The following is a 24,705-nucleotide window of genomic DNA, read 5'->3' on the forward strand; positions in this document are numbered from 1 at the left end:
GAGTTCACGCAATAGATTGCGAAACTCCGACTGGGAAAATTGTCGAACTACATAATGACGTCACTTTATGCGTCATGGTAGTTTTTAAGGTGGTGTATCTCGCTGACGGGGAAAAGTGTAAAGCAGGGTTTAAACAGGAATTGTCACTAGATTCTGAAGTGACGTCCACCACTGCGTCCCAAATATTGTGAGAATATAATTTGAAAATTAAGAATAGTGAAGTCCTCATCACACTTACACTCGGGGGGCCTTCAGAGAAGTAAAGATAATCACCAAATGTCTGCATGTGCATCAATATCCATGAGGCCGCGTTCAAACAGTGCACGCTACACATAGTATCGAGAAGTGCATTCAGTTCAGCTCAAGGCAATCACAAGGACTATTATAGTACACTTCAACTGGAAAAACCTATCAAACTACAAAATGACGTCACATACGGCGTCATGGTAGTTTTTTATGGTAATATATCCCGTTATTCCAGAACACTTCAGTGCAGAGCCACAGGAGCAAGATGCTCGATCAGGTGCTCAGCCATTGCTTAATGTAAAAAAAACACAGTATCCAGACCCAAAAACAGTGGTAATTGTAGAACATAATCAGACATGTACATACGAACCACACAGATCATAGCGATTTGTAGGTTATTATCATCTCTTGTTGAATAATGGACTTTGTGCGTATGCTGATGTGTGTTCACAGCGTGGTCCACGGAATGTCATCATTTAGACCACTAATATCAGTAGATAGTTTGTAGGTCCATCTTTGCTCTTTTGCAAAAAGGTATCCCGACACATCCCTCATATGTGAAGGTACGAACGGTTTCTCTAGTACCGTCCATGTGAAATCTGTCTCTGAATGATTTTGTTCTATGAAGTGTTTTGTTAGTTTGGAAATGCTTTTTTTGTATCTAAAGGAGCTTTTATGCTCTAACATCCTAGTGCGAATTTTCCTAGTTGTCATGCCTATGTATTTCTTCCCACAAGGGCATACTAGTAGGTAAATGACTTCAGAGCTGTTGCAATTAGAAAAATTCTCCTGAATGCATGGGCGATTTGTCCCTATATCTATCTCCTTAGATTTAGAAGTCTGTTGACACATGGAACAGTTGCCACAAGGATGGTGGCCTGTCACAGTCGCCAGGTTCCAAAGGGTGCCCACAGCCCGCGTAGATTTTTCTTGGGGACGAGTGTGTATCAAACGATCACGAATATTACCAGATCGTTTGAAGGCAAACAATGGTGGTCCTATTTTATCATTGGTACAATTGAGAACCCGCCAGTGATGCCTTACAATTCGTTGCAGCTGGTTTGATTTAGACTTGAACGTACTCACAAAGGTGAGTCGTTCTAGGGGAGCCTTTGGTGGGGTCTCTTCCAATAAGGCCTCCCAGTGATTGTTAGTTGCCCTCTTCAATGAGAGTTTTATCAGATGTTTGGGATAATGTTTGGCTCTTAATTGTTGAGAAAGGCCCTCAGCATGTTTGTTAAAGGTTTCCAAAGTAGAACAGTTCCTCCGGACCCGAAGGAATTGCCCATAGGGCAAATTATCCTTCAAGGATCTGGGATGTTGGCTATCATACAAAAGCAGAGAGTTTCTTGCCATGGATTTCTTAAACAATTCTGTTTGTAAACCCGACGGGGTCACATAGATAGATAAGTCAAGAAAAGAGATTCTTTCTTTGCTACTCTCCACGGTGAACTTCAAAAACTCATTCTGGGAGTTCAGCCATAGGTGGAAAGCCTGGATCGATCTCAGGTCACCTCGCCATATCACAAGGATATCATCTATGTACCGCCTCCACCACCGGATGTTAGTGAAAAATGGGTTGGTGGAAGTCAGGACATGCTTTTGTTCAAATGAATGAACATAAAGGTTAGCCAGGCTGGGCGCAAAAATGCTCCCCATACTGGTACCTGATGGTGTCTGGTAGTAAACCTGAGTAAGAAAATTCTTTCTGCCTTAGAAGAGGTGGTTCTCAACAAAGGTCTAGGATTTGTCATCACTGACAATGGAGATCCTTTTAAACTCCAGGTGGAACTTGCCCAATTCTTTCGCAAACTTCGTCTACACTATTTTTTCAAAGACAAAGTGAGCGATGAGAACACGATGACTGATAAGAACACGGGACTTAGGATCAAATCTTCCTTTTTCCCTCCAGCACATTCTGTACCACCACAAGTGGCGACCTTTGAAAAGGCCGTTAAGGATGAAGTGGAAAAACTCTGGCAAAAGAGGAATGATACCTTCAGAAACCTTTCCAAACTTGAAGAAAAGGCTTTACAAGATCTAGCGAGAGATCCCCTGATTATTATCAAACCCGCTGATAAAGGGGGCTCGATAGTTATTCAGGACACTGATGTGTATAGGAGTGAATGCCTGCGACAGCTGAGTAATACCAACTCGTACGTTCCTCTTACGGAGGATCCTACAGACAGATTGACATCTGAAATTAATAACATAGTTAATGAAGCGCTAAGTGAAGGATGGATCACTAATCAAGAGGCACAGTTTTTGCAGACACAGAACCCTACTGTACCTTACTTTTACACTCTACCAAAAGTCCATAAAGCCCAGAGACCACCTCCTGGCAGACCTATAATATCAGGACAAGGTTCCCTTTTGGAGCCTTTGTCGGCATTTGTGCATTTTTTCCTCAGACCCCTGGTCCAGACCATGCCCACATATCTCAAGGATACGAAGGACGTGTTACGAATAATCCCAGAGATCGATTTCAATGAAGCAACTGATCACCTTGTTTCGTTTGACGTCGAATCTCTCTATACTTACATCCCTCAGGATGAGACTCTCGATGCCATCACCTCTATCCTAGAGAGTAACAATTTGGAATCTATCACGCCCGTTCCTTTCATCATGGCATTGGCCAGAATTGCCATGAAAGAAAACTTTTTTATGTTTGAGAACACCATCTATTTACAGACATCAGGTACCAGTATGGGGAGCATTTTTGTGCCCAGCCTGGCTAACCTTTATGTTCATTCATTTGAACAAAAGCATGTCCTGACTTCCACCAAGCCATTTTTCACTAACATCCGGTGGTGGAAGCGGTACATAGATGATATCCTTGTGATATGGCGAGGTGACCTGAGATGGATCCAGGCTTTCCACCTATGGCTAAACTCCCAGAATGAGTTTTTGAAGTTCACCGTGGAGAGTAGCAATGAAAGAATCTCTTTTCTTGACTTATCTATCTATGTGACCCCGTCGGGTTTACAAACAGAATTGTTTAAGAAATCCATGGCAAGAAACTCTCTGCTTTTGTATGATAGCCAACATCCCAGATCCTTGAAGGATAATTTGCCCTATGGGCAATTCCTTCGGGTCCGGAGGAACTGTTCTACTTTGGAAACCTTTAACAAACATGCTGAGGGCCTTTCTCAACAATTAAGAGCCAGACATTATCCCAAACATCTGATAAAACGCTCATTGAAGAGGGCAACTAACAATTACTGGGAGGCCTTATTGGAAGAGACCCCACCAAAGGCTCCCCTAGAACGACTCACCTTTGTGAGTACGTTCAACTCTAAATCAAACCAGCTGCAACAAATTGTGGAAAAGTAAATTTTGCCATGTTCTGTGTCCCTACGTGTTCCCCATCTTATGTTGTATGTGCATGATTAATATGCATATGTATTCCCCATGTTTGATTAAAGACGCAATTACAGTTGTGTCCATCTCTAGTATGCCAGTTTCCAGTTCTCGTGAAAGCTACGAGTATCAGGCCTATGTAAGGTTACGTTGCCATGTTTCTCAGTGTGCACGTTATTTCATCGAAAAGTCCCCGTTTCTAGGCCTCAAAAGGGCCCGGACACCGGATTCAGCTCCTGTCTCCTGAGCCCTCGCTGAGGAGCGATACAGCCCCCACCTGTATTCCTGACCCTTCACTTATTTCCTGCCTCACAGTGCCCGGCTCAGCCTGGCTCTGCCTACGAGTCTGCCAAGAGTATGTTATGATTCTAGTTATCAGTCCAGCCCTCCTTCTCTGCATTCCTAAGCTACTGAATCGCATCAATAGTTTCCGTCATTGTCTAGCCTTTACGTCTCCATGTAAGAGAAATACTGTATTAATGGTCATTTCATATTCTTCAACACGCACTACATGTAGAATAATGCATGCACCAGTCTTAGAGTCTGTTAGCCTTTACCCCGATAACTTTTAGTTTATATCAACATGTTCTCTAAACATCAGATACTAGATAGTGTTTAGGTACATGTCGCCCTGACTCTCCAGACTTCAGTCTCTGCTCCTAGCACAGAAGTCATAGCCCCCAGCTTCTCCTAGTAACACGTCATTGTCAGTTTGCGCGCACCACTAGGTTAGAGGTCCCGGCTCCTTAGGTAGCCCCCTCCATGTTTCCGCCCCATTTATGACATATTCTGTTACGTTTACATCACATGTCTATGTATACGCCCTGTTCACGCCTCTTGTTACACCTCTTTTCACCCTTATCTTTCGCGACTGCTATTTGACTCCGCCTATTGTATGTATTGTAATGCAATTGTTTTAGTATATATACTTGTGCACTGTTATTAAATGTTACGCATATACGCCGACGCCGATCCTGCCCCCGGCAGCGCTGCCATCCTATTCCTGTGCAGGTTGTCCTGTTCCTGTCCTTATGCTGTATTAAACCTGCAAACTCCTACTACCTCGAATCTTGACTCTTATTTATTGAGCTATCTGTTATTACTATGTCCAGTCAAAAATAGATCCGGTATTATTTATTTATATACCACATAATGGCGCCCGAATAGGGACTTGCCCTTTCCCCACGCGCCGGTGAAGCCACGTATGCCCCCTGACCCTCTGCAGCCGTGACGGAACCATACCGTGCACGTGCAGATATTTCTGCTTCAAGTATCCCTCAGGCCCACGGAGGAGACGGAGGTTGCGGTCCAGCATCCAGACGAGGCGGTGGAGGAACGCGGCGAGTCCCGACCAGAGCCCAAGCCGAGAGTCCAAGGTCCGAGGTATCCGGAGGCCCACCCGTAACAGAAGTCCGAAGTTCGTCCGTCCGGCGTCGAAGCAGTCCAGTCCAGTCCGAGGCCTTCCGTTCTTGCTGCCCGGTGAGTACCGTTGCTGGGGTAGTATCTAGTCAGGGTCAATCTAATTGACTCTGGTCCGTGGGTTTGGTGGTACACAGACCCAACACGAAGTGTCCACTCCGGTGGATGCGGGTCCTGACGTGTTTCTTTATGAGACCGGTAAGTTTCGTACTGTTTCAGCAGTGCATCTAGTTTCTGTTCTAGTCAGTTCTGTTCTCGAGAAAATTCATGTATTCTGTTTTCAGTATTCCAGGTAGTATTCTGTTCGAACTGTTATTTTAAAATGTCATTCATGTATTTTAATGTCGTGGTATGAAAGTGGTGTAATTATCGTGTTCATTGTGTATTGTATTGTGTCTAGGTTACAGTCCAGTCATGCCGTTGTTTTCCAGACTACGTCAGTTAAGAACTAGAAAAGGTCTGTTAGAAGAAGCAGTTCCTGTCCCGCCTAGGGACAGTCCAGGTCACTTTATGTATCAGAAGCATGGCATAAGTGCCATATTGTATCTAGATTTATGGGTAGAGTACACCAAAGAGTTAGAAGAAAAGTATAGATGGCCCGTATCAGGTACGTGGGATGCCGAGTGCATCATGCGAGTAGAAGAAGCATTATGGAAAAAGAAAGCCAGACAGTCACAGAAAGATGCCATCGAGTTATGGCGCAAAGAATCTCATAAAAGAACCGAAAAAGAAATCAGAAAGTCAGAATTAAGTAGAGAATCCTTAGAACGAGCCCAAGAAAGGGAACTGATCGAGATAGGTGAACGAGTTAAAACCGAACAGTCAGACAGACAGAGAAATGCCCTTATTAAGGGTATGTATCCTCTTCTTGCTGAGGGCTTGCCAAAAGCAACCCCGGAAGCATCCAGTAATTTCCCGCCGCCATTAGTTCCGACCAAGCTACGTCACAAACCGACCGCAGTAGATATTTTTCTCTCGTCCTATTTGGACGACACAGTCCCAGAATATGCAAATCCTGTTCCGCCAGTTCCTGTAAATCATGTAATCCCTGCTCCTCCAGTCACCGGGGCACCTTTTGCAGTACCTGCTACGGTACCCCCGGTCCAGCCCATAGTACAACTTCCCGCCACATCAGCCACTCTGCCAGCACGAAGAGTATCAGTCGACGATTCTAGTTTAGGGGCCGCAGGAGGAGGTCCTCCTGGTACCCCGCCACCACACCAACGTGTAACGTTAGTCGAGTTACATGAACGTGCGTTACAGCGTACGCCCAAATATAAGTCCGTTGCAGACATCCGACGAGCTCTTACTGAATGCCGCTATGATCCAGTCACAGGCGATGATAGTACGGTTATATACTCCATACGTGTAAGACGGGTGACCGGGTATTTGGACACCCTACCGGATATGAAAGAAGATCTAGACAGAATATATCGTTTCATCCGTACAGGGGATGATCCAGAAAGTATTGGCGAAGCCATGTCTCAAAGGAAAGCTGAGATCCAGCTCATGATATTAAAGTTTCTGATTAATTGTTTAATAAGGGAACAAGATTATCCGACCAAAGATCCGGCCGAAATGAGAACCCTAACAAGGTGGAGTGATAATATAGCCGAGGGTAAGCACAGAACCATCAGTAGTATAGAGAGTATGTACAAGAAAATTCGTAAGGAAATAATAAGGTTACACGAACAACGTAAAACAGCACAAGTAAGCGAGAAAGAGAATGACTCTCCTACCGAAGAGATAGAGGACGAGAATCCCGCCAGAATAGCGTATGTAGGTAAATCTAGATTTCCAGACCGACATTTACGCCTAGAACACAAGAAAATCTTTCATCGTCCAGCACCAGAACAAGGTTCTCTAGAACAAGTATTTCAAGCTACCGATCACATTTTGAAATCACGAATCGGTTATAGTGAGTTAAGTACCATGCATGAACAAGAACTAGTCCGATCAGCAGTCCGATGGATTACTGATTCTACCACTTTTCCAGACGAAATAGTGGCACAAATGTTTCTGAAATTGCCACCCGCCGTGCAACGACTGGTGGGTATGTATATGATTCAGCACCTCATTACATTATATGAGGGTCAACATTCTGATCCAGGTCCGTTACATGATGTCCTGAACGAGTTACTCCAGTATAGATGGAAAGGTTTAGGTACCGATTTAATTAGTGTCATTCTAGAACAGCGCCACAAATATAGTATGTTTTTGAATCCGCATTTTGTTCATGTCTCACCTCCAGAAAGTAAACCGTTTTACATAGACAGACAGCATCCGTTACGAGAAGTACACCCAGTCAGGACAGCAGATGGTGAAATGCAACGAGTATTTGTTTACACCCCGATTACAAAGATGGAACTCTTAGAGATGAAGAAATTAATTCCCTGTCATGACAAAGATCCAGCAGGGTTCCACCGAGAATTAAAGGACATGCTCCGTATGGGAGAATATACGTATCCAGATATTATTAAAATGCTAAAGGTCCTGTTGCCCGCAGGGGTATATGAGAAACTCAAGGAAAAAGAATGGGAGGTGGGAGAGAAAAAGATCGATTGGGCAGTTCTAGAAGCTGAAGATAAGATACGAGTACCAGGTACCGGTCTTGGAGAGAAATGTAAAGAATTACCAGAACTGTTAATACAAGTTTTGCCCAGATTGTTAGCCACTAAAAAAGAAGACTGGGATGCAATCTCAGCCTGTAAACAGAAACCAGACGAAGACACGAGTGATTTTTATTCTAGATTTGAAAAATGTTTCATTATAAACAGTGGATTGAAGACGAGTAGCGAGTCATACCCTCATCTTTTTGTTACTAAATTAGTCGAGAATTCAAGTCCACAAGTTAAAAATCGAGTTTTGAAAGTCGAAAGTACATGGCAAGCTAGTACCCCGTCGCAGATGTTACAGATGCTCCAGTATCATCAGAATAGAATCAGAGAAGAGCAAGAACACGAGAGAAAACGTATGAAAGACACGAAAATGAAAGTACTAGTTGCACAATCTGTTCCACAAGACAGTCAGAAGAGGGGTCCGAATCAAGCCAGTCATCCTGCAGCTCCCGTTAAAGGGACATGCAATTATTGTAAACAGCCAGGTCATTTCATAAACGAGTGTGCAGTTCTGAAACACAATATAGCCACTGGAAAAACTAAAGAAAGACCACGTCCGCCTAGACAAGAACAAGTTTCACAGACTTCTCAGCCACAGAATGCACAACAGACAGTTCCAGCACCGCAGCATATTGCTGCAACACAGCATGTTACACAGCAGATGTACCAGTATGCACAGTCCGAGTATCCAGAGTACCAGCAGTACTCATGAAACAGCCTAGAGAGGGAGGTAGGCTTGCCTCTCATCGAGATTCCTGTAGATCAAGAAGGTCCCTATGTTCACAGTCAAGTATTAGGGAAAGACAGAAAGTTTCTGATTGATACAGGGGCAAGTAGGACTACCATAAGTCACGCCGAAGTACCAGGGGCTCCGCTCTCAGGCTCTATAAATGTTTCCCTTGGATTTTCAGGAAAGCCTATTGTAAACGAGATTTCAAAGCCAGTTACTCTAGAAGTAGGTCCATTGTCCCGCACTACTGATCTATTACTTACGAAATCATGTCCAGAAAATTTGTTAGGCATTAAGACACTGAAAGAATTAGGTGCAGTCATATGTTGTTCCCCCGAGGGAATACGTTTGTTTTTACGTGACTTCAAGGGTCACTATGTATTACGAGATTTCGATCCAAGATTGTCTAATGTTCCGCAGCATCTATGGGCGCAAGGTCCAACTGATGTTGGCTTCATGCAAATCACACCTCATCGTGTGACTCTCAAGCCAGGTGTAGTGTTACCACGAATCAGACAGTACAGATTGCCACCTGAGGCTGTAACAGCCTTATCCAAAATTATTGACGAGCTCATCGCTCAAGGAGTAGTTGTAGAAACTGACTCCAATGTATGTAATTCTCCGATCATTCCAGTCATGAAACGTACTGATCCAAATACACCCCCAGTATATCGATTAGTGATTGACCTTCGAGAACTCAATAAATGTATTATTCCCCAGTACCCAGTTGTTCCAGATATCTCTTCCCTATTGACAGCCATTGATTCTGAGGCAACATTTTTCACAGTCATAGACCTCAAGAACGCGTTTTTCAGTGTCCCCATTCATCCAGACAGCCAGTTTCTTTTCGGATTTTGTTTAAATGGAAGAAGCTATAAATTCACACGAGCTCCTCAAGGTTTCACAGAAAGTCCTAGTATTTATAGTCAAGCACTTAAGAGACAACTAGACAACATTCACATGCCAGCTGACACTGCCCTGCTCCAGTATGTCGATGATCTACTAATCACAGCCCGTTCTGAACGTGCTTGCGAGCGAGCATCACTTACAGTCTTGTATTTCCTTGCCGAGATGGGGCACAAGGTGTCCCCTTCGAAGCTTCAATTCTGTGTCCAGCAAGTGATCTACTTAGGCCACTTACTGTCCAAGTGGGGTGGGCAGTTGACACCTGACCGTATCCAGTTAATAGCGAGTCTTCCTCAGCCCAAGACCCAGAAGGAGGTACGTGCTTTTATCGGCCTTACTTCTTATTGCAGACAATGGATTCCTCAGTATGCATTTCTAGCCAAGCCACTGATACAGTTAACGACACAGGAGGCAGCCGTATCGACTGTCCTCCCTTGGACGTCTGAACATACACTTAGTTTCAATGAGTTAAAGAAAGCTTTATGCCAAGCTCCTGTTCTAGCTACACCGAACTACAGTAAGCCTTTTACACTTTTCGTCACAGAACGTGAAGGTACAGCATTATCTGTTCTCACACAAGATCAAGCAGGACAATACAAGCCCTGTGCTTATTTTTGAGCACATTAGATCCAGTAGCCCAGGCTCTGCCTGCGTGCCTCAAGTCAGTTGCAGCCACAGCACTAGCTATCAGACAAAGTGATTCCATAGTATTAGGACATTCCTTGACAGTACAAGTTCCACACTCCGTGGAAGTTCTTTTAAACCGAACACAGACTCAGCACTTGACAATTGCACGTTTAACAGGTTATGAACTGACACTGTTCCAGCCACACATAGAAATCAGACGCTGCAACGTTCTAAATCCTGCTACACTGTTACCGTCAGTTAATTCGAATCCTGCCACACACGACTGTGTGGAAGTAGTTAACACTATGACTAAGCCAAGACAAGATCTGACAGATATTCCATTACCAGATCCCGACCTGACACTTTATGTGGATGGTTCATGTATAAGAACAAGTACAGGAGAACTAGTAGCCGCGTATGCAGTGACTACTGACACTGAAGTTATAGAAACACACCGTATTGACACCCTGTCTGCTCAAGCAGCAGAGCTAGTTGCTCTGACTCAAGCCTGCATACACGCCAAGAACCTGAAAGTCAATGTTTACACAGATTCACGCTACGCATTCGGAGTCGTACACGACTTCGGAGTGCTCTGGCAGGAGAGAGGTTTCATGACTTCTAATGGAACCAAGATTCAGCATGGTCTCCTTATTCAAGCTCTGTTAGATGCCATACATTTACCGACATCTATTGCTATCATGAAATGCAAAGCACATACGAAAGTTACTGACATTATTTCCCAAGGTAATGATCTAGCAGATCGCACAGCCAAGCTTACAGCACAGACTCCAGACAGTTCAGTTAATCCGACACAGACACATACTCCAGATCCGACTACCTGTATGACAGTTAAGGACCCTACTCAAGATGTCATAGATATCCAGCTACATGCTACTCCCGATGAAATCAAGAAATGGTCCGAACAAGGAGGGGTCCAGACAGATCAGGGATGGGTAACGAAGGGAAAAGCCACATGGTTTCTCCCCGACTCTATGGTTCAAGTCATTATCAATACCGCACATAGTCCAGCACACTTAGGAGAAAAAGCCATGTTAGACAGTATCCAGAACATTTGGTTCAACAAGCATTTACGAGCTGCAGCCAAGCAGAAAGTCCGTACCTGTATGATATGTTGCCAGTTCAATCCAGGTAAAAGTGTCCCGGTGGAACAAGGTGGATTCCAGCCCCCTGACCACCCTTTTGAAGTCCTCCAGATGGATTATATTCAGATGGAGCGATGTCGAGGTTTCAAGTATGTCCTTGTAGTTGTATGCGCTTTGTCCAGGTGGACAGAAGCATATCCAGTCCCAGATTACACAGCCGCGACCACTGCCAAGCAGTTGGTTCGTGAATTCTTCCCCCGTTATGGACTCCCTAGGGTCGTATATTCTGATCACGGCCAGCCATTCTCATCTGAGCTCATGAAGCACGTTTCCCTTTTGTTAGGGTACCAGTGGAAGTTCCATTGTGTACGCCATCCTGAAGCAGCCGGTCTCGTAGAGAGACATAATCAGACCCTGAAAATCCGTATTGCTAAAGTCTGTCAAGAAAAAGGTGTAGATTGGTTAGTTGCTCTGCCAGTCGCTTTGTTTTATATGCGCATGGTCGCACATTCCAGATCAGGTCTGTCCCCGTATGAGGTCGTATTCGGCCGCCCCCCAAATATGTGGGGTACACCTAGACCCCGAAGTATTACAGATGTTTCAAGTAATATGCTGACAGATTACCTAGCTTCCTTGATGTCTGCCCTACACTCTTGTCGTTCACAGGTTGCCGCCGCATTTCCAGACAATACCGAGGTGGCACCGCATGAAATCGTTCCCGGAAGTCTGGTTCTCGTAAGGAACTTTGATCGTTCAAGTCCGCTGGAGCCCCGCTGGAGCCCCGCTGGAAGGAGCCCAAGCAAGTTCTCCTGGCCACCCGTACTGCCGTCAAGCTGGAAGGCAGGAAGGGCTGGGTGCATTTGTCGCATGTAAAGAAGTTTTATGGACTAAAGACTGTTTCCAAGAACATTTCCGAGGATTCCGAGGATTTTAAAGACTGCCAAAGTACTATTCTCAAGGACTGTCCCGCAAAAGACATTGATACAAACCCCTCCCTGTTAGAGAAAACTCCGCAGCAGGAGTATAAGTTAAAATTAAGGTCTAGTAAAATAAGTCAGCCAGTTTGATTGTCTAAGTCCTCCCCTAGGTGAAACGGTTAGACCGGTTTCTGACATGTATATAATAGACCCCCATAGAGAGAGAGTTAGTGAGAACTCTAAAGGTTGCATTATTATTTTATGTTTTCTGCTATATCTCAGCCTTATGATTACCTGCACGAGTTATGCATTGTATTTATATTTTCCAGTTTCTCATGTAAATATGTCCTCTAATGCTACAGTAGAGCACACGTTTAGTGATCTGCCTCCTCATGAACTATCTTATCGTCTTGCTATGCGAAATAATTCCTTTATCCGCATGTTACATTATTCACACCAGACCAGCAATGCCACTAATTGTTGGGTGTGTGGTCGACTCCCCCCTTTTCAGACACCGAAGGGAGTTCTGCCACTGTTTCCTTATCCATTTTCACATAACGGTTCATGTGGAGCATGGTCCACGTTAACGTCATCCTCAAATGATATGTCCTTTCTAAACAGTACATGTTTTCCAGACAAGCAAGGTCTTCCCCACAGAACAGGGTTAGATCTAGAAAATGAAGTTTATAATTTGGGTAATTATTCTTCGAATTTCATGGTCCTGAATGTTCAGTCTGATTCTACTCCAGACTTACCTGCTATGTCAGTATTACCAGTCAAAGGTGAATTATGTGTCCGAAAGAATGGTTCCGTACATGTAGGACATAGTGATTGTACTACTATTGTCAAGTATAGTGACAGTGGGAAATCTATTTTCAAAGCTTCACGCCATTCTTATTTTGTTTGTGGTCAGACCACATATGTTCGTCTGCCCCTCGATTGGGAGGGAACCTGTTACATTGCATTCCTACTGCCACCAGTTTTTCTAGCCCCACCTGACTATCATAGGAACTCCCACCTAGTACATACTAGACACAAGAGAGACCTCCCGATTGTTGATTATACTGAAACTGCTCTAGAACAATACATAGATATCAATAAAGGTGTCTTCCCCTACTTAGGTACTGTCGTGAATAGTAAACTGATACGTAGATTAACCAGAACACTTGAAGCAGTAGTGATTGAGACTACCTCTGCTCTAGGTAACTTAACCGAAGAGCAATCTTTTATGAGGATTGTCGTGCTCCAGAATCGTCTCGTCCTTGACGTCATACTGGCCGATAGGGGCGGGGCATGTAGAGTCATCGGATCTAGTTGCTGCATTTTCATTCCTAATAACGCGCCGTCTGTTTATTCAGCTATAACCAGACTCCATAAAATTGCCCATCTGTTACACCAAAATCCAGGCACCTGGACATGGTCCGGTTGGTTCTGGAATATAATTTCCGCCTGGGGATGGAAAGTGTTGTCATTTCTAGGTATTGCAGTAGCGATCATATTCAGTTGCTGCCTCTGTATACAATGTGGCCCTGCGATTTGCGGCATTTGTGCTACCTCTTGTATTCCTAGTCCCGAGTCCCGTTCTAAATCCCGTTCCAAGACAATTCGAGACGAGCAAATGATACTGTATGAAATGATAGATGGTATCATGAATATTGATGTTTCCTGATGGAAACGTAGTGACAAGGAGGGAATGTGGAAAAGTAAATTTTGCCATGTTCTGTGTCCCTACGTGTTCCCCATCTTATGTTGTATGTGCATGATTAATATGCATATGTATTCCCCATGTTTGATTAAAGACGCAATTACAGTTGTGTCCATCTCTAATATGCCAGTTTCCAGTTCTCGTGAAAGCTACGAGTATCAGGCCTATGTAAGGTTACGTTGCCACGTTTCTCAGTGTGCACGTTATTTCATCGAAAAGTCCCCGTTTCTAGGCCTCAAAAGGGCCCGGACACCGGATTCAGCTCCTGTCTCCTGAGCCCTCGCTGAGGAGCGATACAGCCCCCACCTGTATTCCTGACCCTTCACTTATTTCCTGCCTCACAGTGCCCGGCTCAGCCTGGCTCTGCCTACGAGTCTGCCAAGAGTATGTTATGATTCTAGTTATCAGTCCAGCCCTCCTTCTCTGCATTCCTAAGCTACTGAATCGCATCAATAGTTTCCGTCATTGTCTAGCCTTTACGTCTCCATGTAAGAGAAATACTGTATTAATGGTCATTTCATATTCTTCAACACACACTACATGTAGAATAATGCATGCACCAGTCTTAGAGTCTGTTAGCCTTTACCCCGATAACTTTTAGTTTATATCAACATGTTCTCTAAACATCAGATACTAGATAGTGTTTAGGTACATGTCGCCCTGACTCTCCAGACTTCAGTCTCTGCTCCTAGCGCAGAAGTCATAGCCCCCAGCTTCTCCTAGTAACACGTCATTGTCAGTTTGCGCGCACCATCAGGTTAGAGGTCCCGGCTCCTTAGGTAGCCCCCTCCATGTTTCCGCCCCATTTATGACATATTCTGTTACGTTTACATCACATGTCTATGTATACGCCCTGTTCACGCCTCTTGTTACACCTCTTTTCACCCTTATCTTTCGCGACTGCTATTTGACCACACCCACTGCTCCGCCTATTGTATGTATTGTAATGCAATTGTTTTAGTATATATACTTGTGCACTGTTATTAAATGTTACGCATATACGCCGACGCCGATCCTGCCCCCGGCAGCGCTGCCATCCTATTCCTGTGCAGGTTGTCCTGTTCCTGTCCTTATGCTGTATTAAACCTGCAAACTCCTACTACCTCGAATCTTGACTCTTATTTATTGAGCTATCTGTTATTACTATGTCCAGTCAAAAATAGATCCGGTATTATTTATTTATATACCACAAAATTGTAAGGCGTCACTGGCGGGTTCTCAATTGTACCAATGATAAAATAGGACCACCATTGTTTGCCTTCAAACGATCTGGTAATATTCGTGATCGTTTGATACACACTCGTCCCCAAGAAAAATCTACGCGGGCTGTGGGCACCCTTTGGAACCTGGCGGCTGTGACAGGCCACCATCCTTGTGGCAACTGTTCCATGTGTCAACAGACTTCTAAATCTAAGGAGATACATATAGGGACAAATCGCCCATGGATTCAGAAGAATTTTTCTAATTGAAACAGCTCTGAAGTCATTTACCTACTAGTATGCCCTTGTAGGAAGAAATACATAGGCATGACAACTAGGAAAATTCGCACTAGGATGTTAGAGCATAAAAGCTCCTTTAGATACAAAAAAAGCATTTCCAAACTAACAAAACACTTCATAGAACAAAATCATTCAGAGACAGATTTCACATGGACGGTACTAGAGAAACCGTTCGTACCTTCACATATGAGGGATGTGTCGGGATACCTTTTTGCAAAAGAGCAAAGATGGATCTACAAACTATCTACTGATATTAGTGGTCTAAATGATGACATTCCGTGGACCACGCTGTGAGCACACATCAGCATACGCACAAAGTCCATTATTCAACAAGAGATGATAATAACCTACAAATCGCTATGATCTGTGTGGTTCGTATGTACATATCTGATTATGTTCTACAATTACCACTGTTTTTGGGTCTGGATACTGTGTTTTTTTTACATTAAGCAATGGCTGAGCACCTGATCGAGCATCTTGCTCCTGTGGCTCTGCACTGAAGTGTTCTGGAATAACGGGATATATCACCATAAAAAACTACCATGACGCCGTATGTGACGTCATTTTGTAGTTTGCTAGGTTTTCCCAGTTGAAGTGTACTATAATAGTCCTTGTGATTGCCTTGAGCTGAACTGAATGCACTTCTCGATACTATGTGTAGCGTGCACTGTTTGAACGCGGCCTCATGGATATTGATGCACATACAGACATGTGGTGATTTTCTTTACTTCTCTGAAGGCCCCCCCGAGTGTAAGTGTGATGAGGACTTCACTATTCTTAATTTTCAAATTATATTCTCACAATATTTGGGACGCAGTGGTGGACGTCACTTCAGAATCTAGTGACAATTCCTGTTTAAACCCTGCTTTACACTTTTCTCCGTCAGCGAGATACACCACCTTAAAAACTACCATGACGCATAAAGTGACGTCATTATGTAGTTCGACAATTTTCCCAGTCGGAGTTTCGCAATCTATCGCGTGAACTCGCTAAAACGAGCGGATCAGGCGGAATGTTAGGTAGGAGAATGCCGATTATCTAATTTTCCTTTCCTAATAAGTGCCCGCATTGAGGATACTCGGGCCTGACCTGGTTATATCACATTAGCTCAATGCTTCGTTTTTCTCTCCTTCCTTCTCTTTCCGTTTTGGGCCACGCCCTGATTGGTGAAGAGTTGGCCCTTCTTTTGTTATAAATCACTTCCCCTTCCTTTCCTCGTTGCCTCCCCTATACTCAGAACGAGCTTCGGGGCAACGACGGATAGGTGAGGACCTTATTGTTTGCTTGGGTAATTCTTGTTAAACTTTAATAGGATATCCGAGTAATTACAATCAGAAATGTGTGACTGCCTCTGAGTGAGGGATGTTTTGGGTTTGGTTAAGAGTGAGTTGTTGAGACACTAGGTGGTTTTGGCAAAGGAATGAGTAGTAATGGACTATGCACAATTAGGAAAGCCAATCCTTTTGTTGCTGGATCTAGCTCCCTTTTTTCCTTGCCTTTTTAGCGCGTGGCCCCCCTTTTATCCTGAGCATGGTCCAGGTGAGGTGAGGTCCTATCCCCAGTTACCATAGTTGAGTTATATATAATATATTTTCTTTTACTAATTTTCATACTGATATGTCCAACGCACTGATGTTACCATTTATTTCTGTAGGTGAACAACACACCAAGTAACATGGAGGAATAGTTGTGTATATCCTTTACGGTTTTTCACTATTTTTTCACTTATAAGTTGTGTGTGTCAATGTAAATGTATTACACGTTGCAGTCGCAAGATTTGTTTAGAACAGAGGCCCTGAAGAAAGCCTTAGGGGTTTGTTCCCGTTTGGCAGAAACATGTGGGCCCCTCAGCAGCTATTGGTTTGAACTGCTATAATTGCTTGGTTTTTAATCTGAAAGACACTGGCAGCTATTAAAGTTTAGAGTTGCTGCCTTTTTTCTATTCATTTTATCTTCACTCACTTTTTTGCACTGCACTAGCTCCCATTTGATGATCAAACACATGGTCTTCGAGCAACTTTGGAGGGATATCCCTCATGGAAGGGTAGGAATATGTCTCAATGATCTAGAGACTTACCACCCCGACCATCGGATGACCAGATGATAGTATTGATCATTCACAAGATTTTGATGGGAATCCATCTTTGAAAATTGGGGATACATCTACAGTTGCTGGTGACTATGTGCGTTGGCACAAGTATTGTTTTTAGCTTCCAAGTATTCTTCCTTTGCTATCTAAGTTAGGGAATTGGTTTTTTCACTTGTCAGAACACATTTAGTTCTTTTCAGACTCCCAGGTCTTTTTCAGTGTTTCATCTAAGCGTGTCACATACCTGATTCACCCCGGCCAGTCGGGCTTTATGCCACAAAGAGCTACCCGTCACAATATCCGGCGAGTCCATAACGGTATGGCGCGGCCCCGGCGATATCGATAAAGCGTTCGACTCTTCGAGCTGGGTGTATCCATTTCAATTGCTCAAGGCGATCATTTTGGGCCACGCTTCCTGAAATATGTGCGTCTGTTATATACCGACCTGACGGCGTCGGTTCTGCATTGCAGGACACCGAATCCGCCCCTACCCAATCGAGAGCTGATCGCATAGCGCTATACGCAGACCACGTCCTTTTTTTCCTGACAGGCCCCTGGTATTCTGGGCCCCACATACTGGAAATTCTCAGGGTGCTTGTAGGCACTACAGGCCTCCATGCAAATCCTGCAAAATCTATATTATTCCTGGTGTGTGGACATCAGGGTCGTGATTCATGGGCCTCGCAACTCTCCCAAGCAACAGATGGTTTCAAATATCTCTGCATCTACGTCTCCCCGTGCCCCAAAGTCTCCTGGGTGCATAATATCACCCCACTGCTAGCAAGCCTTAATAACGAAACAACAATATGGTCTTCTCTCCCCCTCTCCCTATATGGACGCTTTGCCATTTTCTAGATGGTGTCATTGCCTCGGATCTTCTACCGCCTTCAAAACTTCCCATTCCCTATTCCACACTCATGGCTTGGACAAGTTGCTGCCATACAAAATAAATTCCTCTGGAACGGTGGCGCAGTTAGAGTAGCACTCCGTAACTGTGCACAATCTACGTCATTTGGTGGGATTGCAGCTGCCGATATTTACTCCTATTACGTAGCTTCTCATATCCTCGTAGTAAATGAATGGTGGTATAACTTCCCCACAGATTCGGCCAATTCAAAAGAGCACGCTGCAATGGAGCGGGTCTCTCCCCTTCATTTACTATATAGTTCCGCATGCTTAGAGCTTCTGCTGCCGGCGGGAAGAATTGTGATACAGCTATGGCGAGCTAAGACCCGACAGATGGGCTGGAATAGGAAACTCACCCAGCAAACTCCCCTGTGGCAGGGTACATATCTTCGCTCTGGGGCCGCCCTGGGAGAGTTCCGGGGGTGGGACCTTGTGGGGATTTCAACCCTCAGGGATGTATCACGGGGAACCACATTGAAGTCATTCTAACAACTGCAGGCCGAATTTGACCTAAATATGTCACAATTGATCAACTCCGATATGCACTCACCCCCCAGATTCGCACATTGGAGAACCTCCCTGAATTCCAACCCTTGGAGGGCCACTTACTAATGGGTGATCTCCGTCTTCACAAGATCAGGCAAATATACCAAACCCTGATGACCTACATGCTCACTACTCTCGACAAGACATGACTTGAGTGACAGGCTGACATTCCAGATTTGACAGATGACGAGTGGGCCGAAGCAATTGCTAGCCCAAGGGGTGCGGTGGTCTTCACAAGCTATCGGCTCATCCAGTTCAAATATCTACATAGGGTGTACTAAACAAGGGTTCGACTCTGGTGGATCGATGTTATCCAGTCCCTTACATGTCTGAGGTGTGGCCAGGACGAGGGGCCGTTCCTACATACGGTCTGGAGCTGCACAGCGTTTTAGCCCTTTTGGAATAGGATTAGGTCATGCCTCAATGAGGAGTAGTCATGGGAGCTCCCACTTGGCCTACGACTTTTTCTGTTACATTCTACTGATGATATCGGGAGGAACCAATACAAACAGCATCTGTTGTTTCTGGCCCTCAATATAGCAAAGAGGGACATAGCGCAATTGTGGAAGGTGACATCCCCCTCGACCCTAGGTATATGGAAGACTGAGTTAGACAAATGTATGGGTGCTAGGATTGCTGTTTTCGATGCCTGGGGATGCCCTGCTCAGCACCCCAAGATTTGGACTCGGTGGGCGACATATCGAGGAATTGACTTTCCCCATCTGCTGGATATGCATCCCTAAATTGTGCCCCTCAATCCCTGCTACTTATTGCCCTCTACTTTCTCTTTATAGAATATTGCTGCCCTGTTTATTTGTGTACGTTGAGACTGGGATGCTGTGTATACTAATGTGGAGAACGAGAACTGTCTGCATATTGTTTATATTGTTTCACCTGCATGTTTGGCAGGTATTGTTAACTGACCGAAATGTGGTTATTGGAGCGAATAACATCCTTTCTCCCTTACAGGTTTTTTGTAGGGCTATTGCCCTTCCTAGTACAAAATAACCTAAAAAAATGTGTTGTTAAAACATGTTTTACCAAAACAATGTCATTTACATATATCTACATGTAGGCTGCAAGTGTATACCCATTAAGTCATCATGGCAGCCACAAAAGCATTTAAAACATAGCCCATAACTAGAGTAAGTAGTTAATAGGTATGTAATGCTAACCACTTCATCAAGTAATCAGATATCACAAAAGGAAAGGACTACACCTACCATCAGCCACTCACACTCCCCCTAAGAACAGCCCCCTGTGTCAGCAAGCTTTTAACTTAACTTCCTCTCACTGGCAGAGAGCCCTTGGTCAAAGGAGGGAAGGAGTGTTTGAAATGACCACAACTACCATTAGGCCTTGGAGTCCTAACCATAGTTACCTGAGTCAGCCATGTTTCTACTTAATGTCCACTCACTGGCAGGGACCAATAGGCCCATGTGTGCTGGGTGGGGAGGAGGGCTCTTTGTGCTGACCACAACAACCATCAGGCATTGTATTCCTAACCCCAGTCACCTGTGTCAGCCATGTTTCTACTCAACTTCCAATCACTGGCAGCGCCCAATAGGTCAAGGTGGGCTGAGTTGGAGGAGGACTCTTTGCACTGACCACAACTACCATCAGGCATTGTACTACTAACCACAGTCATCTGTGTCAGCCAATTTTCTACTCAACTTCCCCTCACTGGCAGCGAGCCTTTGGTCGGGGGGGGGGAGGTGTTTGCAATGACGACAACTACCATCAGGCCTTCTACCCAAACTCACAAAAACAGTTACCTGTAATATACCTCAAAAAACATTTTTCTCACATCTTACTATGGAGTGTAAGGTTCAATTCACTGAGCTGTGTATACACAATGCCAGGCACTTACACGTTTGCATGCTTAGGCTGATGTACCGCAGACTCTTGAGTAGAAAATAAGGAGAACATCACTGACACCATGACTAATTTGCACTTAGAAAACCCAAAATTGTTTGGAATAAGGCTGTCACTTCAATGTGCCTGGTGATACATTGATAATACATAGCACACATGAATCACATCAACTAAATATTACCAATTAATGTATAAGTATGTCCTGCCAAAAATTAAGATTTTGACCTCACTAATCCTAAAGTGTCACCTACATAGTGTACGGTTAAAGTCACTGTCAGTAACCATGCCACAATAAAATGTGTAACAATGACCATACCAGCACAGAGGGAGGTCAAGACCAGAGGAGTTGGCCTAACGGCTAGGGCGGTCAACCTCGAACATGGGGATCCGGGTTCGGGTCTCGGCAATGAGCTGAACATCTTGTGATTCTGGGCAAACCACTTAATCTCCCTGTGCCTAACAAAAATGAATGTATCCTCATGTACCGCAACAGGTCCTATGTAAGGCGCTCTGATACGCATACCGGGTCAAGTTTGTGCTATATAAAACTCCGTAAAAAAAATCCATATTGTGAAAAAGTTACATTGCTTACACCAAATAAATACTAGCATGATGGTGATAGGTGCCAATTCCTCCATCTTAAATCTTTCTTTTGTTCCAGGCATTTGATCAATATATACCTGTTGAGGTACAAAGTATAATCACATAATTGTCATATCTGTACCAATGGGGCACTCTGGGAACACCTCCAGGCTGAATGACGAATCCAGTCAGCCTCAGACCCCAAACTTGAATGAGCTCCCCGGCGAAGATGACTCTCCTGAACACTTGGACGAAAAGGAGGAATCCGGCTCATCATGTTTGGCTTGGCAGACAGCACCAGTATGTCCAGCAAGGTCCACTGTGACATCTACCACCTCAGCTATCAACTCACAGCTGACCCCTACTCCAGCAGAAACACAATCTACCTCGGGCCACAACATCAACAGTGCAACACAGTCGCTGACTGCTGGCTATTTTTAACTGCACGGTAGGCAGAGAGTCAGCCAGCAATGCAGCCATTGGACAAAGTTGGAAAATGCGACCGACGTGGACCTATCCCTTTGACCACCTTTGTAGTCTAGGTATAAGTCTTGCGATTGCAATACAAATCGATTGCCTTCAGAAACTGCTTTTTTTCAGACTTTCCCATCTCTCTGCTGCTGTTCTCATCCTCTGGGAGCTGCAATGACTTGCTGTACAGGTAGCAGGGCCCCTGCCTTCACACCATGGAAAGCCTTGTAGATGCGCTCCTTCCCCTGTACAAGCAGCTGTATGGCACACCAGAGGAGCAGGTGAGTACAATTCTGACAGTAAAAATATTCAAAATGCTAGCTAACCATACACTTAGGGCAGACGGCACATCGTGAATACTTATTGTAATTGGGAGGGCGGTTCCAGGGTCAGGCCGTGCTCCAATCGGCTCCATTGATCCTTTCCAGTGCGCCGCACAGTCGTAAGGACCGCGTCAGATGGTAAGCCATGTATTCTAATGCATCATAATCCTGTGGTCAGAGTGACCGCTTCTGATGCTACATTGGGTGGACCGACCAACCCCTGCAAGATCACAGAAGCACTTCCTTGCGAATCAGTCCCAGTGTGTTTAACAAGATACAAAAAGAAGTTAATTGGCACAACCATGAATCAAACAGAACAATATATACCATTTCTGCCATTTAATTCCATAAAGATGCCAAACAACTAATTACAAAAGTTCATAAGTAAGTCGTGTTTGTCACTGACATTAAAAAATGGAATTTGAATTAGAGCCATAGATGACAGGTGCATTCACCAATTATCCAAGAGCATTTTTAATGATGTATTACAGTTCCTAAAAAACATGGATTTTTATTTGTTAACGGTATACAAGACATTTCCTTTTCAATAGCTAATTAATTTGTATTTAATTCTATTTATATTCTTTAGAATGCAATTGTGTCGTTTGTGTTCACTCTTCTATGCAAGTGCTATCACGTTTAAATCATAATTTATATGTTTTGGATATGTTTGTTTACATTTTTATATTTTTAATTTAGGAAGTTGCATTGACTGGGTGTGCATTTTTCGCACATTTACTGTGTGATTTTTTCGTGCAACTAAAAGTGCCTCGATTTGCTGCGGATCCCCACTTTCCATATTCAATATATGCCTTATTGGCGCACAGTGCTCCACACTACCACTTTATTTTGCATGGTCCCACGTTGTCGGTGAGAATAGAATGTTCAATACCACTCAGAATCTGCCACTACTACAAAGGTAACAAGAGAGATGACAGTTCATATGGATGGACTTCAAGTAAGCCTGACACCTTTCAAAATAGATTTTAGCCATAGAGGGTGACTAAGGCCTAGATGTATCAAGATTCCATTTTGCGAATCTTAAATAGCGATTTTTAGCGAATCGCTATTTAGAATTCGCAAAATGGAATGTATGTAAAAAATCGCTTTTTTTAGCGATTCCTTATTAATCTTTATTTGCGAATTCGCATTTTGCGAATTCGCAAATAAGGAATAATTTCCCATGCATTCCTATGGGCCAGGAGGCCCATAGGAATGATTGTGAAGTAATTCTCAAATTGCGAATTCGCAATTTGCTAATCGCAATTTGAGAATTATTTCAAGGGTGCAGGGGTGTCTCATGGACACCCTGCTGCACCCCTGAAACTTACATGTGTGTGCATATGGCACACATACATGCCCTATGGGCATGTATGTGTGTCACATGCCACCTTCAAAATTGTCATATTTTGGTTTTTGAAAGGATTTCGCAAATTAACACGAACCTCAAATTGGTGTTAATTTGTGATTCCTTAACCTGAATTCGCAATTTAAAAAAGTTTCATACATGGCATTTAAGGAATCGCAAAATTGCGATTCCTTAAATGCTTAAGCAAAATAAGAAATCGCAATTTTTTGCGATTCCTTATTTTGCTAATTTCTCATACATCCCAAAAGATGCAAAATGTCCGTTTGCCATTCCTTAAGGCCGAAATTCTGAGAATTTCGGCCTTAACGAATCGCAAAAGGCTTGATACATCTAGGCCTTGGTTTCAAAATGTGTTCCTGCGAATTGGGGGACTGTGGTGAACATTTAATTTTGAGCAACTCGTTAAAATGTTTCCTAACTTCACACTACTTTGTTTGCAGGTGAGGTTTTCCACATAAACAATCATTTGGCAACAAAATGTTCTCAAAGACCTTTTCGCATGGCAATTTTACTGAAAGTGGCCATTTCTGTATAGGCTTTCTGTCGGCAGTTTTATTTTTCAAACACTTCACAAATTTTCAGCTTTCCAGTAAGATTAAGAAGTTTACACAAATGACAAAAGCTTGCTGAGGAAAAAACGTGCAACCTGGTACACTCCTGATTATTTTTTGTCATGAATATGAACAGGTCCTGGTTCCAAGCAGTGATATTTTCCAAGAAGGGCATGTATGTCTTTGACCCACTTTTTTCCCATGCACAGACCAGGTATGTCTTTCTTTACTTGTCCAATAAAATGCAAAAATAAGTACAAAAATTATATTTTCTCCAAACAGGTGCTTACCAAATTATTGTGAGCATGGTGCTGAATGCTATCAGTCCTGGAGCAAGTTTACATGTAACTGCACCGGAACGGGTTACACTGGAGCTACCTGCCATAGCTGTGAGTACACACTAAACGTTCAATCTGTTACTGTGACCCTGAATGGTGCATGTGTTCTACGAAGGAATCATGAGCAGACATAGAAATGACTAAGGAGTTTTCTTGCTTTTAGCCGCATTTTGATCCACAGCTTTAGAAAAGGTGAATATTGGTTTCAGCAGCAGGAGATGATTTGTTTATATGAGAATACCAAACGGACAGCTCCTGAGGCGGAAAGCCGGGAGTATCGCTCGCTTTAAAAAAAATATTGAATTGCTAAAAACTATTATTTTACCTGTGTGTCACTCTGCCCTAAGCACTCCCCCCTGATCTTGAATCACCGATCACACCGCGCAGCCGATCTTAACGCTGCCGCGGGTCTAACCAATCTCATGCCGCCAATTGCGAGGGCAGTGAGGACACGCCCACCGCCCTGAGGCCACGCCCCCTCTGACTGGTACTTAAGCCGCGCTATACACCAAGCACGCTATTGCC

At 43.9% G+C, this 24,705-nt stretch overlaps 1 protein-coding gene across 1 annotated transcript in view; it reads left to right on the forward strand.

The window, feature by feature from the left end:
* LOC144824265 (contactin-associated protein-like 5) overlaps positions 1-24,705 on the forward strand; it is a 1,259,345-nt gene that overhangs the window by 680,305 nt on the left and 554,335 nt on the right. The window contains exon 11 of the mRNA XM_078683400.1: positions 24,125-24,231. Within this exon, the coding sequence (XP_078539526.1) occupies positions 24,125-24,231 (107 nt within the window). The remainder of the gene's footprint in view (positions 1-24,124; positions 24,232-24,705) is intronic.

The sequence above is a fragment of the Lissotriton helveticus genome, chromosome 3_1 (genome assembly GCF_964261635.1).
Source record: "Lissotriton helveticus chromosome 3_1, aLisHel1.1, whole genome shotgun sequence".
Taxonomy (NCBI): Eukaryota; Metazoa; Chordata; class Amphibia; order Caudata; family Salamandridae; genus Lissotriton; species Lissotriton helveticus.